This window comes from Mustelus asterias, chromosome 4, assembly GCF_964213995.1.
Source record: "Mustelus asterias chromosome 4, sMusAst1.hap1.1, whole genome shotgun sequence".
Lineage (NCBI taxonomy): Eukaryota > Metazoa > Chordata > Chondrichthyes > Carcharhiniformes > Triakidae > Mustelus > Mustelus asterias.
This window is the reverse complement of record NC_135804.1, coordinates 13,579,575-13,593,809: the sequence shown is the minus strand read 5'-3', so window position 1 is coordinate 13,593,809 and position 14,235 is coordinate 13,579,575. Positions and strand designations below refer to the sequence as shown.

General features: G+C 45.9%; 1 protein-coding gene across 1 annotated transcript in view; it reads left to right on the top strand.

Moving 5' to 3' along the window:
• The window catches only part of LOC144492498 (CBY1-interacting BAR domain-containing protein 2-like), a 33,782-nt gene that overhangs the window by 16,441 nt on the left and 3,106 nt on the right, over nt 1–14,235 (top strand). Inside the window, exons 3-7 of the mRNA XM_078210585.1 lie at nt 187–255; nt 3,116–3,217; nt 5,806–5,811; nt 6,469–6,573; nt 12,445–12,558. Coding sequence (XP_078066711.1) covers nt 187–255; nt 3,116–3,217; nt 5,806–5,811; nt 6,469–6,573; nt 12,445–12,558 — 396 coding nt within the window. The remainder of the gene's footprint in view (nt 1–186; nt 256–3,115; nt 3,218–5,805; nt 5,812–6,468; nt 6,574–12,444; nt 12,559–14,235) is intronic.

Sequence of the window (14,235 nt, the reverse complement as noted above, 5' to 3'; positions counted from 1 at the left end):
CTGGTAACAGGCAGTGGCCTGCCCAACTGGAACTCATCGGCTGAGCCTTTTATAAGGCAGGCCCAGGACTGGGCCTGCTGAACTGTAGTTCCAGGCAGGGACTAGTGTGTGCACACCACACTATTTCTTCATGAGAGTGGCTTTTGGAATAATTCTTATTTTGCCTTCTTCCCCATATCACTTTAGGTTGAAAGACTCGATGCCAAGGTTATTGGACCATTAAAGGCGTACGGTCCGCTAACAAAATCCAAACGGGTATTTACTCTCTTCATTCCGATTTAATTTTCTGCAGGAATATTTCCAGTCAATCAAAGGTCAATTTCTCCATCCACGGATTTGAAAATGTGAATGAGGATTGGGAATTTTAACATCCAGCTGAATTTTATCAGCCCTTTGGTAACAGGATGGAAGGGAGACGGGAACGCTGGCAAAATGGCGTGGGAAGGAATGCAGATGAGCCAGCTGCCTGGAGCACAAATAAACCACTTAAAGCGTCCATTTCAGGCTCTCTTCCTGCCTCCATGGGCCTTCTACCAGTGGCTGGGGAACCTGCTACTATTGGGGAGATTGTTCAGTGAGGCCCGGCGCCTCCTAGAAGGCATCGGAACCGGGCCTACTCTTTTTTGGCCACTCTTTTGGCCTACAGAGGGTTCCCACGGTGGCCACAGTCACCCCTGCGGTGCCTGTTCACTGAGAAGTAACCTCGATCCCTGCTTCCCCCCCCCCCCCCCCCCCGCCCTAACAATCACTGGGGCCTGCCTAATAGGCATCGTCAACCCCCAACTACACTCAGCTTGGAAGGCACCAGCCCTATGATTGGGTCTGCTGCATTTGGGGAAAGCTGCCATCTTTAATAGGGTTGTGTCTGCTGCTGCCAAAATACGGCCTGGGTTCCGCCACCCACCAAAGTAGTGTTGGCTCCCGCCCCATCCCGGCTTTGAACTGCGGTGGCAGGATTTATGAGTATATCATTCACCCACCATGTGCGAGACTGGGAGCCAATGTAGATTAGTCAGCAAAGGCTTGGATTGGACTTGGTAAAAATCTGGATTCGGGCACCAGGGTTTTGGGTGAGTGCGAGTTTCCAGAGGTTGTAAGATGAGAGGCTGGCCAGGGCAGTATTAGCACATCACTGTCACAGCCTGTTTGTGTTAACCAAAAAAAAAAAGACTGGTAACCATTACTGTGGAATCCATTTGGCTCCTCCAAGTGCTGATGTAGTCGGATAGTGGCGGCATCTGTGACTCAGACCCCACTTAGCCTCTTGGCTGCAGGATACTCAGTGAGAGAGGGTTAAATACTGGGCACAGGACGAAGCCAAAAAAAATCCCAGCAAACTCTGAACATCAATCCTGGAATTCAATAGCAAATACAGAGAAGATCCACACCATCTGTAAAGAGAAAAGGGGCTTGGTCAGTTTTTGAAATTATTTTTCCTTCGGAATTGTGAGTTGAAAGATATTCCAAACTCCCGATAGGGGTGGGTGTGTGGGAACGGTGCTGAAACTCCAGGTAAAGAAATCAGACTCAATTTCCTCAAATTTATAAGAATGACAGGCGATTTCATTGAAATGTGTGCTTGGAAGAGACTTGAAAGGAAGAATTTCTGTTGAGTCCAGAACCATAGAACTCTTACAGTGCAAAAGGAAGCCATTTGGCCCATTGAGTCTGCACCAAAAGAGCATTTTACCCACCACCCCTTATCCCTCTGCATTTACCATGCCTAATCCCCTAACCTACACATCTTAAAGTTTATCTAATAATGTCACAAGTAGGCTCACATTAACACTGCAATGAAGTTACTGTGAGAATCCCCTCGGGGCCATGCTCCGGCACCTGTTCTGGTACACTGAGGGAGAATTTAGCACGGCCAATGCACCTAACTAGCACATCTTTCAGACTGTGGGAGGAAACCGAAACACCCGGAGGAAACCCACGCAGACACAGGGAGAATGTGCAGACTCCGCACAGACAGTGACCCAAGCCGGGAATCGAACCCGGATCCCTGGCGCTGTGAATCAACAGTGTTAACCACTGTGCCATCATGCTGCCCCATCTTGGGACACCAGGGGGCAATTTAGCACAGCCAATCCATCTAACCTGCACATCTTCGGGAGTATGGGAGTAAACCAGAGCACCTGAAGGAAACCCATGCAGGCGCATGGAGAACATGCAGACTCCACACAGACAGTGACCCAAGGCTGGAATTGAACCCGGGTCCCTGGCTCTGTGAGGCAGCAGTGCTAACCACTGTGCCACCGTGCAGCCTACCTGAGGTCATAGAACAGCGTCTTGTGGAGGTGATGGGGTCTGGACTGCCAGCAGCAGAGCCAGCCTTCCCTTGAGAGCAAGGGAGAGGGGCGTGGGTGGAAGCCCCCTGCCAATCAGAGGCCGGCAGCTCTTCTGCACTCAGCTTCCTTGCCGGCGGGGCGGGATGGTGGTTGCTGCTGGTACTGCATCTACCTGAGGCTCAAACTGAGGAAGGACCCTGGGACGGTTAACTGATAGTAGGGGGGTTTAACAAAGTGGGGACTACAGGGGGTAGGGGTTTGTAGCACGGGTAGGGAGGTGGTTTTCAGGGGACAACCTCCCCACCTCCCCCCGCTTTCCTGATGCCAGGCCTGTCAATCAGGAATTGAGTGCCTTTGAATGTCAGAACCCGCCCCCCCCCCCCCCCCCCCACCCCCTCCCCCTCAGAAGTAAACACACCAGGATTCGCTTATCGAGCTCCTGGCATGGCAAGCCCCCTGCCTGCCGCTGTGTTAAAAACCCGTAGCTCCTCATTGCTTTCCCCATGGGAAATCTGAATCAACTTTCCAACCATTCAGCATATTTTTCTCCTGCAGTATAAATTGTTGTGAACGTTTGAAATTTGGCATTCTCACCTTTGTCCTGATGAGTGCAAGATGAAAAGATTCAGCAACATTTCTCTTTTCAGCAAGAGCCACGTCCTCTACTAAAAAATCAATTATTAATTTATACAACTGAATTAGCGTTCCTGTCACAATAAAATGCACATTAACTTCTGAGAATATCGGCTTGTAAAATTTTACACATTGCCTTGTTTTCGAAAGCATCGTAATTAATTCTGTTTCTCTTTCTGTAACTAAATCAGGCTGACATCAAAAAATTTAACAGTGTCAGAAATCGTGAAATGAAGGAACTGGGAAACCTGCAGAAGCTGAAACAGAGGAACCCTTTGGACAGGCAGGGGATTGTATCCTTTTGTAATGGTCTGCCCTTGAGGACAGAGAGTTTCGAGATAAAACTGCCTTCATTTATGTAACTTTAAAAGAACAATGCACTTGTGCCTTAGAAAACGTTGCTTTAACTCTGAGTTAATCCTCCCATTCCAAATGTAACAGCAGGAGGTGTGACAACTGACCCTTTACCTCCTCCCTCCTCCTTGTCTAGGCCCAAAAGATTCCTTCCAGATGAAGTAGTGATTCACTTGCACCTCTTTCAATTTACTCTACTGCATTCATTATTCACCATGTAGTCTCCTCTACTTTGGGGAGACAGAACTCACACTGGGTGACCACTTTGCGGAGCTCCTTTGCTCCATCTGCAAGCACGACCCCAACCTTCCTGTTGCTTGCCATTTCAATTCAAGTGGATGAAGTGGAAAGGGTTCAAGAGCTTCAGGTTTCTAGGTGTCCAGATCACCAACAACCTGCCCTCATGCTGATGCTAAAGTTAAGAAAGCACACCAACGCCTCTACTTTCTCAAGGCTAAGGAAATTTGGCATGTCAGCTTTGACTCTCACCAACTTTTACAGATGCACCATAGAAAGCATCCTTTCTGGTTGTATCACAGCTTGGTATGGCTCCTGCTCTGACCAAGACGGAAGAAACTACAAAGGGTCATGAATGAAGCCTAGTCCACCACTCAAACCAGCCTTCCATCCATTGACTCCGTCTACACTTCCCACTGCCCCAGAAAAGCAGCCAGCATAATCATAATCCACACACCCCGGACATCCTCTCCTCCATCTTCTTCCGTTGGGAAAAAGATGAAAAAGTCTGAGGTCGCGCACCAACCGACTCAAGAACAGTTTCTTCCCTGCTGCCATCGGACCTTTGAATGGACCTACGTTATAATAAGTTGATCTTTCGCTACACCCTAGCTATGACTGTTACACAACATCCTGCACCCTCTCCTTTCCTTCTGCCCTATATACTGTATGAACAGTATGCTTTGTCTGTATAGCGCGCAAGAAACAATATTTTTCACTGTATCCCAATATATGTGACAATAATAAATCAAATCAAATCAAATTCACCATCTTGCTCTCCTGCCCACATTGCTGTCCTTGGCCTGCAACGATGCTATAGTGAAGTCCAGCGTAAACTGGGGGAATGGGTACCTCATCTTCTAATAGGCACTTTACAGCCTTCCGAACATTGAGTTCAATAACTTTGACCATGAACGTCGGCCTCCATTTTGATATTTTTTTCCCAAACCCCTCCTGCCACCACAGGGCTAGTCTATAACTTGTTCCTATGCTTTGCTTTCAGAGTGCTCACTCTTTGACATTAACATATTCTACTATCAGATCTTTATGCCACTATTAGCACCTGCCCTAGTCGTTAGCACGATCATTACCACTCTTCTTGTCATAGAGTCAGAGAGGTTTACAGCATGGAAACAGGCCCTTCGGCCCAACTTGTCCATGCCGCCATTTTTTTAAAACCCTAAGCTAATCCCAATTGTCCACATTTGGCCCATATCCCTCTATACCCATCATGCCCATGTAACTATCTAAATGCTTTTTAAAAGACAAAATTGTACCCGCCTCTACTACTACCTCTGGCAGCTTGTTCCAGACACTCACCACCCTCTGTGTGAAAAAATTGCCCCTCTGGACACTTTTGTATCTACCTACTCCTGCTCCTATTTCTTATGTTCTTATATCATTTCAAATGTTCGTATCTCCCGTGGTACATTTCTTTTAATACCTCTTTCTCAGGGCACATTATGAAAGAACAGTGAGTAGATACGGATTACCTTGTGTACCTAAATAAAACGTTACATGAGAATGGGAGTTTTGGGAATCACAGTAAGGAGTCTAACAACACCAGGTTAAAAGTCCAACAGGTTTATTTGGTAGCAAACGCCACTAGCTACCAAATAAACCTATTGGACTTTAACCTGGTGTTGTTAGACTCTTTACTGTGTTTACCCCAGTCCAACACCAGCATTTCCACATCAGTTTTGGGAATATCAGGGCGGCACGGTAGCACAGTGGTTAGCACTGCTGCTTCACAGCTCCAGGGACCTGGGTTCGATTCCCAGCTTGGGTCACTGTCTGTGTGGAGTTTGCACATTCTCCTCGTGTCTGCGTGAGTTTCCTCCGGGTGCTCCGATTTCCTCCCACAGTCCAAAGATGTGCGAGGTTGATTGGCCATGCTAAAATTGCCCCTTAGTGTCCTGGGATGCGTAGATTAGAGGGATTAGCGGGTAAAGCATGTAGGGATATGGGGGTAGGGCCTGGGTGGGATTGTGGTCGGTGCAGACTCGATGGGCCGAATGGCCTCTTTCTTCTGTAGGGATTCTATGATTTCTATGATCAGGGTGCATTTTATAGGGCAGAGTTTAACCCCAATCCCCGTGTTGATCTCTCTGAACGGAACTGTGACTGCCCCCCAATGATACGATGCTCGGGCAGTCTTATTAGATAAGAGTGGGGGTTCTGCCTCTCAAGAGGCTATAAAATCTGCTGCATCCTTTTAGGAATGTAAATGAAATTAGAAATATTTATCTCGTCATTCAGCAAGGGTATTTTCCTTAACTGAGTTTTACAGTCTCTGGTATGTAGCTTTTACAACTGCATCTGAAACACAAGAACTTCCAATCAGCTTAAAGCCGAAAATGTTTTAATGGTTGACATGCTATTTACGATGTAGTTTGGTGCGTTTTTAGCCCCAAATAGATTGTTTCAACGGATGTGAACAGGTGGCTGTACCCAAGAGGTGTGGTAATGATTAATGACCATGTACGAATTCCCCTGACTAACCAGTCGACAAATGTACTACCCAATGTGATATTGACCAACACAGGTTGGGAAAGTCCCATAGAATCCCTACAGTGCAGAAGGAGGCCATTCAGCCCATTGAGTCTGCACCAACTCCCCGACAGAATATTTTTTCTCATTCTTCATGGGACATGGGCGTCACTGGCTGGCCAGCATCTATCCATCCCTACACCATACCAAGCTGTGATACAACCAGAAAGAATGTTTTCTATGGTGCATCTGTAAAGGTTGGTGAGGGTCGTAGCGGACATTCCAAATTTCCATAGTCTTCTGAGAAAGTAGAGGCATAGGTGGGCTTTCTTAACTATAGTGTTGGCATGTCACCCCTTGGAGTACAGTGCACCTTTCACACAAAAGTGAATCTGTGCAAGGTTTATTTGCATCCTCCAAATGAACATGGCTGTCTGAATGAGAGTGTTGTTTTCTTCCCCAGGCTGAAGCCAATGTGCAGAAGGCTTCAGTCGATGTCAATCACACCACACACCAGCTGGAGGAGATCATTCTCAAATTTCAGCAGCAAAAACTGAAGGACATTAAGGTATGAAGATTGGAGTTGATTCCTTTACTAGTAAATCGTGCCTCAATTTCTCTCAGGACACTCCTTGCCTCACGTTATTCTGAGATCCACAGCCTTCCACAAACTGCCACTTGAACCCAGGAAGACAGTAGGGTAGTGACAATACCACTAGAATCTGGTAGGCCTTGACTAATCCTCTGGAGGCATCAGTTCAAATCCCACCACAGCAGCTGGTGGAAGTTAATTAATAAAAAAAAATCTGGAATTGAAAAATCCCAATAACAGGGACCATGAAACCATTGCGGATTGTTGTAAAAGTCCATCTGGTTCACTGATGTCCTTTAGGGAAGGAAATAGGAACATAGGAATTAGGAGCAGAAGGAGGCAAATGCAGCCCTTCGAGCAAAGAACAAAGAACAGTACAGCACAGGAACAGGCCCTTCAGCCCACCTAATCTGTGCCGACACAGATGCCTCTCTAATCTAATATTTTCTTGCCTCTCCGTGGTCCATATCCCTCTATTTCCTGCCTATTTATGTATCTATCCAGATGCCTCTTGAACGTTGTTGTAGAATCTGCTTCCACCACCTCCTCCGGCAGCGGGTTCCAGGCATTCACCACCCCCTGTGTGAAAGACTTGCCCCTTACTTCTCTTTTAAACTTTCCCCCTCTCACTTTCAATCTCTGCCGACCTTGCGACCCTGGGAAAAAGACTCTGACTATCCACTCTATCCAAACCTGTCATAATCTTGTAAACCTCTATCAGGTCCCCCCTCATTCTCCAACACTCCAGTGAAAACAATCCAAGTTTGTTCAACCTTTCTTTATAGTCCATATCCTCCAAACCAGGCAACATCCTGGTAAATCTCTTCTGCACCCTTTCCAATGCATCAACATCCTTCCAGTAGTGAGGCGACCAGAATTGTACACAATACTCCAAATGTGGCCTAGCCAAAGTCTTATACAGCTGCAACATGATTTTCCAATTCCTATACTCAACGCCCTGGCCAATGAAGGCCAGCGAAGGCCATACGCCTTCTTGACCACCTTGTCCACCTGAGTTGCCACCTTGAGGGAATTGTGGATCTTTTCTAATTCATTCGTGGGACATGAGCGTCGCTGGCTGGCCAGCATTTATTGCCCATCCCAAATTGCCCGAGGGCAGTTGAGAGTCAACCACATTGCTGTGGCTCTGGAGTCACATGTAGGCCAGACCGGGTAAAGATGGCAGATTTTCTTCCCTAAAGGGCATTAATGAACCAGGTGTGTTTTTCCGACAATCGACAACGGTTTCATGGTCATCAGTAGATTCTTAATTCCAGATATTTTTTATTGAATTCAAATTCCACCATCTGCCATGGTGGGATTCGAACCCGGGTCCCCGGAACATTAGCTGAGTTTCTGGATTAATAGTCAAGCGATAATACCACTAGGCCATTGCTTCCCTACTAGGCCATTGCCTCTGCACGCCAAGATCCCTCTGAGATCTCTCTGGGCTCTACCATTTACTGTATACATTCCTTCTGCAGTAGGAAATTGCTTCACTTCACATCTGCCATCTTTCGGCCCAGGTCTCCAGCTGATTTATATCCTGCTGTATCCTCTGACAATCCTCCTCACTATCTGCTACTCCTCCAATTTTTGTATAATCTGCAAACTTACTTATCAGACCACTTAGATTTTCCTCCAAATCATTTATACATATTGCAAATAACAGAAGCACTGATCCTTGTGGAACACTGCTTGTCACAGACCTTCAGTTAGAAAAGTATCCTTCCACTGTTACTCTCTGCTTTCTATGTCCAAGCCAGTTTTGTATCCATCTTACCAGTTCACCTCAGATCCCATATGACTTCACCTTCTGTATCAGCCTGCCATGAGGAACCTTATCATAGGCTTTACTAAAGTCCATGTATACAACATCCACTGCCCTGCCCTGGTCAATTTTTCTTGCCACTTCCACAAAGAACTCAATCAAGTTTGTGTGGAGTTTGCACATTCTCCTCGTGTTTGCGTGGGTTTCCTCCGGGTGCTCCGGTTTCCTCCCACAGTCCAAAGATGTGTGGGTTAGGTTGATTGACCATGCTAAAATTGCCCTTAGTGTCCTGGGATGTGTAGGTTAGAGGGGTTAGTGGGTAAATATGTAGGGATATGGGGGTAGGGCCTGGGTGGGATTGTGGTCGGTGCAGACTCGATGGGCCGAATGGCCTCTTTCTGTGCTGGAGGGTTTCTAAGATTAAGTTTGTGAGACACGACCTCCCCTTCACAAATCCATGCTGCCTATCGCTAATAAGCCTATTCTCTTCCAGATGTAAGTACATCCTGTCTCTAAGAATCTTCTCCAATAATTTCCCCACCACTGATGTAAGGTTCACAGGCCTGTAATTTCCTGGATTGTCTCTTTTGCCCTTCTTAAACAGAGTAACAATGTTAGCTACTCTCCAATCCTCTGGTACCTCGCCCGTGGCTAAAGAGGATACAAAGATTTTGGCCAAGGCCTCAGCAATTTCTTCCTTTGCCTCTCTCAGTATTCTGGGATAGACCCTATCCTGCCCTGGGGACTTATCCATCTTAATGTTTTTCATAACTTCCAATACCTCCTCTCTTTTTACTTCAACATGTCCTAGAATGTTAACATCCTCCTTTCTACACTCCCCTTCCACCACATCCTTCTCCTTTGTGAATACTGATGCAAAGTACTCATTAAGGACCTCACCCACCTCATCTGGCTCCACACACAAATTCCCTCCACTCTCCTTGAGGGGACCTACCCTTTCCATAGCTACCCTCTTCCTCCTTATAAACACATTAAAAACCTTGAGATTCTCTTTAATCCTGCCTGCCAAGGACATTTCATGGCCCCTTTTTGTCCTCCTAAGTCCCAGTTTAAGTTCTTTCCTGCTATTTATGTATTCCTCAAGAGCCTTATCCGTTTTCAATTTTCTGAAATTGATGAATGCCTGCTTTTTTTTCACTAAGCTCACAACCTCTTTTGTCATCCAGGGTTCCTGAATCTTGCCATCCTTATCCTGCATTTTTACAGGGACATGCTTGTCCTGAATTGTTAACAACTGACTTTTAAAAGACTCCTACATATCGGATGTGAATTTACCCTCAAACAGCCGCCCCCAGTCTACATTCCTTAGCTCTTTCCTAATACTGTCACAGTTAGCCTTCCCCCCAGTTTAGTTCTTTCACTCTGGGACTTCTATCCTTTTCTACAACTATCTTGAAATTTATAGAATTGTGATCACTGTTCCAAAAATGGTCCCCCCATGGAGACATCAATCATCTGTCCGGCTCATTTCCCAGAACCAGGTCTAAGATAGTCCCTTCCCAAGTTGGACTATCTACACATTAGAGTCATAGAGTCATAGAGGTTACAGCATGGAAACAGGCCCTTCGGCCCAACTTGTCCATGCCGCCCTTTTTTTTAAAAACCCCTAAACTAATCCCAATTGCCCGCATTTGGCCCATATCCCTCTATACCCATCGTACCCATGTAACTATCTAAATGCTTTTTAAAAGATAAAATTGTACCCGCCTCTACTACTACCTCTGGCAGCTGGTTCCAGACACTCGCCACCCTCTGTGTGAAAAAATTGCCCCTCTGGACACTTTTGTATCTCTCCCCTCTCACCTTAAACCTATGCCCTCTAGTTTTAGACTCCCCTACCTTTGGGAAAAGATATTGACTATCTACCTTTTCTATGCCCCTCAATATTTTATAGACCTCTATAAGGTCACCCCTCAGCCTCCTACGCTCCAGAGAAAAAAGTCCCAGTCTATTCAGCCTCTCCTTATAGCTCAATCCATCAAATCCTGGTAAATCTTTTCTGCACTCTTTCTAGTTTAATAATATCCTTTCTATAATAGGGTGACCAGAATTGCACACAGTGTGGCCTTACCAATGTCTTGTACAACTTCAACAAGACATCCCAACTCCTGTATTCAATGTTCTGACCGATGAAACCAAGCATTGCCTCAAGAAACACTCTTGGACACACTGAACAAACTCTGCCCCGTTCAAGCTCCTGACACTAAAGGAATCCCAGTCTATGTTGGGGAAGTTAAAATCACCCATCACAATAACCCTGTTGTTTTTACATCTTCCCCATAATCTGCTGACATATCAGTTCCTCCACTTCATGCTGGCTGTTGGGTGGTCTGTAGTACAACCCCAACAGTGTGATTGCACCGTTCCTGTTCCTCACTGCATGATCCCACCAAGGTGTCCTCCCTTTGTATAGCTGTGATATTCTCCCTAATCAGTAAAGCAACAATCCCACCTCTTTTGTCACCCTCTCTACCTCACCTGAAGCATCTAAATCCTGGAATGCTAAGATACCAGTCCTGTCCTTCTTTCAACCAAGTTTCCGTAATTTCCACAACATCATAGTAATCCAAGCTTTAAGTTCATCCACCTTATCTGTCATACTCCTTGTGTTAAAGCAAACACACCTCAGACCTCTTGTTCTTGATTGCCCCATTACAGGAAACATTTGGTCTACATTTACTTTATCAATCCCTTTTTAAATTTTATATACCTCTGCCATCTGCCATCTTTACCTGGTCTGGCCTACATGTGATTCTAGACCCACAATAAGGTGGCCTTCTGAAATGGCCTGCCATGTTTTGTACACTCTCCCTGTGTTTTATTTCTCTTAGCCTTACTGGACTCATTCACTGAGTTCTCCACAGTCTCTGTACTCTATACTGCGGCCTTTTTTGATTTTTGTCTTTGGTTTCTCTGCCTTCCACTTTTCCCTTTACTGCCTTTTGTTTCTGTTTCCACTTTACTTCTCTCTGACTTCCTGCATCAGTTCCCATCCCCCTGCCACATTAATTTAAACCTTGCCCAAGCCATCGACAGCCTGCTCCGCCATTCAATCAGATCATGACTGATCTTTCCCCGGTCTCAAATTCATCTCCTCACTTGTTCCCCAAATCCCCTTTCCCTTTCTTTATTAGAAATATGTCACTCTCCCTCTGGAAACCATTCAACGGTTCAGACTCCACCGCGCAGCAAGTTCCACAAATTCACCACCCTCTGCGAGAAGTAGTTCCCCCTCATCTCAGTTTTAAATCTACCGCCTCTCAAACTACACCAGTGACCTCTTGTTCTCAATTGCCCCAGAAGAGGAAACATTTGGTCTACATTTACTTTAGCAATCCCCTTTTTAAATTTTATATGCCTCTGCCATTTACCATCTTTATCTGGTCTGGCCTACATGTGACTCCAGACCTACAACAAAGTGGCCCTCTGAAATGGCCTAGCAAGCCACTGAATTTAAGGGCAATTAGAGATGGGCAACAAATGCTGGCCAGCCAGTGATGCCCACACCTGATGAAAGAATAAAGTTAACTTAATCCTTAAAGGACTTCAAACTGAGAAACTCCAGCCCCTCCCTTACTCGATGATATTTAGCTCTTTAAAACCTAAAACTTAGTGTCACTGATGCACCACTTCCTAAATTATCTCCTCTCTTTTCATTTATTGGGCAATCAAGCTTTATCGACCTTGACACGGCACGTAGGTTTATCTGTAAAAGCATCGCAAACTGTTGCAATTCTCAAAGGGAGGCCGATCCAGCATCAGAACAGGGGGCATATGATAGCACCAGAACTGAACTGAAGGAGCCATCTAGAGAACACAAGAAACAGAAGCAGGAGTCGGCCACAAAGCCCTTCAAGCCTTCTCCGCCATTCAATACCATCATTGCTGATCTATGCCGGCCTCAACTCCTTTTCTGTGCCATTTCCCCATAGATCTCTATTCCTCGATCTATCAAATATTTATCCACCTCCACTTTGAATATTTCTAATGATCCAGCCTCCACCTCGGCATCATTCCCTTTGCAAAACTCAATTTTTTTTTCCTTTTATTCATAGGCTATCTTCTCAAACTTTGTGACAATCGAGATGATATTCCACGCCAAAGCCCTTGAGATGTACACAAATGCCTTCGAACACCTGAACAACTTTGATGAAGAGAAGGATCTGGCTGTATGAATGGAAATAACTTGAGTTTAGTCTTTGTAAAAAAACTTTAAAAATCCAACAGACGGATTTACAAGAAATCTAGACTGGGATTTTAAAAATACCCTTTTATAAAATAACTGAAACATCGAGTTGAAAGACAAAAGCTCTCAAACAAGGTGGGCTTTGACAAGGCTGAAAAGACTGGGAGACTAGAACACAAACGGCAATTTTCCGTCTTGCCCGCCGCGGGAAGCGTAGAATTGTGTACAATTGGCCACACTACCAGAAGAATGTGGATGCTTTGGACAGGGTACAGAAGAGGTTTACCAGGATGTTGCCTGGTCTAGAGGGTATTAGCTATGAGGAGAGGTTGGATCAACTCGGTTTGTTCTCACTGGAACGACGGAGGTTGATGGGTGATCTGATGGAGGTTTACAAGATTATGAGTGGCATGGACAGAGTGGATAGTCAGATGCTCTTTCCTCAGGTAGAAAAGTCGAGTACTAGGGGACATAGGTTTAAGGTGCGTGGGGAAAAGTTTAGAGGAGATGTACGAGACAAGTTTCTTAATACAGGGTGGTGAATGTCTGGAACACGCTGCCCGGGGAGGTGGTGGGCGCAGGTACGATAGCAGCATTTAAGGGGCAACTGAAGATACCAGAAGAGAGACGGATACATGAATAGGATGGGAATGGAAGAATATGGATTTCGTAAGTGCATACGGTTTTAGTTTAGGTAGGCATCATGATCAGTGCAGGCTTGGAGGGCCAAAGGGCCTGTTCCTGTGCTGGACTGTTCTTTGTTCTTTGAGACAGAAAATTCGGCGGCTCATTTAAAGGTCCGTTGAGCTCGAGCAGGAATTTCAGGTCTTGGGATGCGTGCAACTGGAAAATTCCACCCAAGGTGTAGTGAGGTAACCCTGCTGCTGGGAATATACGACAAAATGATGAGGTGGCTCACCTCGTCACCTTGCCTTACATTCCTCGTGCCACAGGGCTTGGTGGCGATGAACACGTGTGTGAATTGATGTCCTAATGCTAGGCAGCGCTCATGAAGCTTAGAAGTTTAAAACCTGGGGGGTTTCGGTAGCAGCGTGGTAATGTCACTGGACTAGTAATCCAGAGGCTCAGGCTCTGGGGTCTTGGGTTAATATTTAAATAGAATGATTAAATCTGGAATTGAAAGCTAGTCTACGTAACGGTGACCGTGAAATTATTATCGATTGTCATAAGGACTTATCTGGTTCACTAATGTCCTTTAGGGAAGGAAATCTGCCATCCTTACCTGGTCTGGCCAGGGCAGCACGGTGGCACAGTGGTCACCACTGCTGCCTCACAGCACCATGGACCCGGGTTCAATTCCCAGCTTGGGTCACTGTCTGTGTGGAGTTCTCCCCGTGTTTGTGTGGGTTTCCTCCGGGTGCTCTGGTTTCCTCCAACACTCCAAGGATGTGCGGGTTAGGTGGATTGGCCATGCTAAATTAGCCATGGTAAATGTGTGGGGTTACGGGGATAAGGTGGGTCTGGGTAAGATGCTCTTTTGGAGAGTCAGTGCAGACTCGAGGGGCCAAATGGCCTCCTTCTCAACTGTAGGGATTCTATGATTCTATTGGGACCCTTAAGTCAGGTCTCGTGGGAATAATGACAAACTAAAGGATCCACTGACCCATGCAGCCTGGGCCACACAATTGTGGTACCTTCA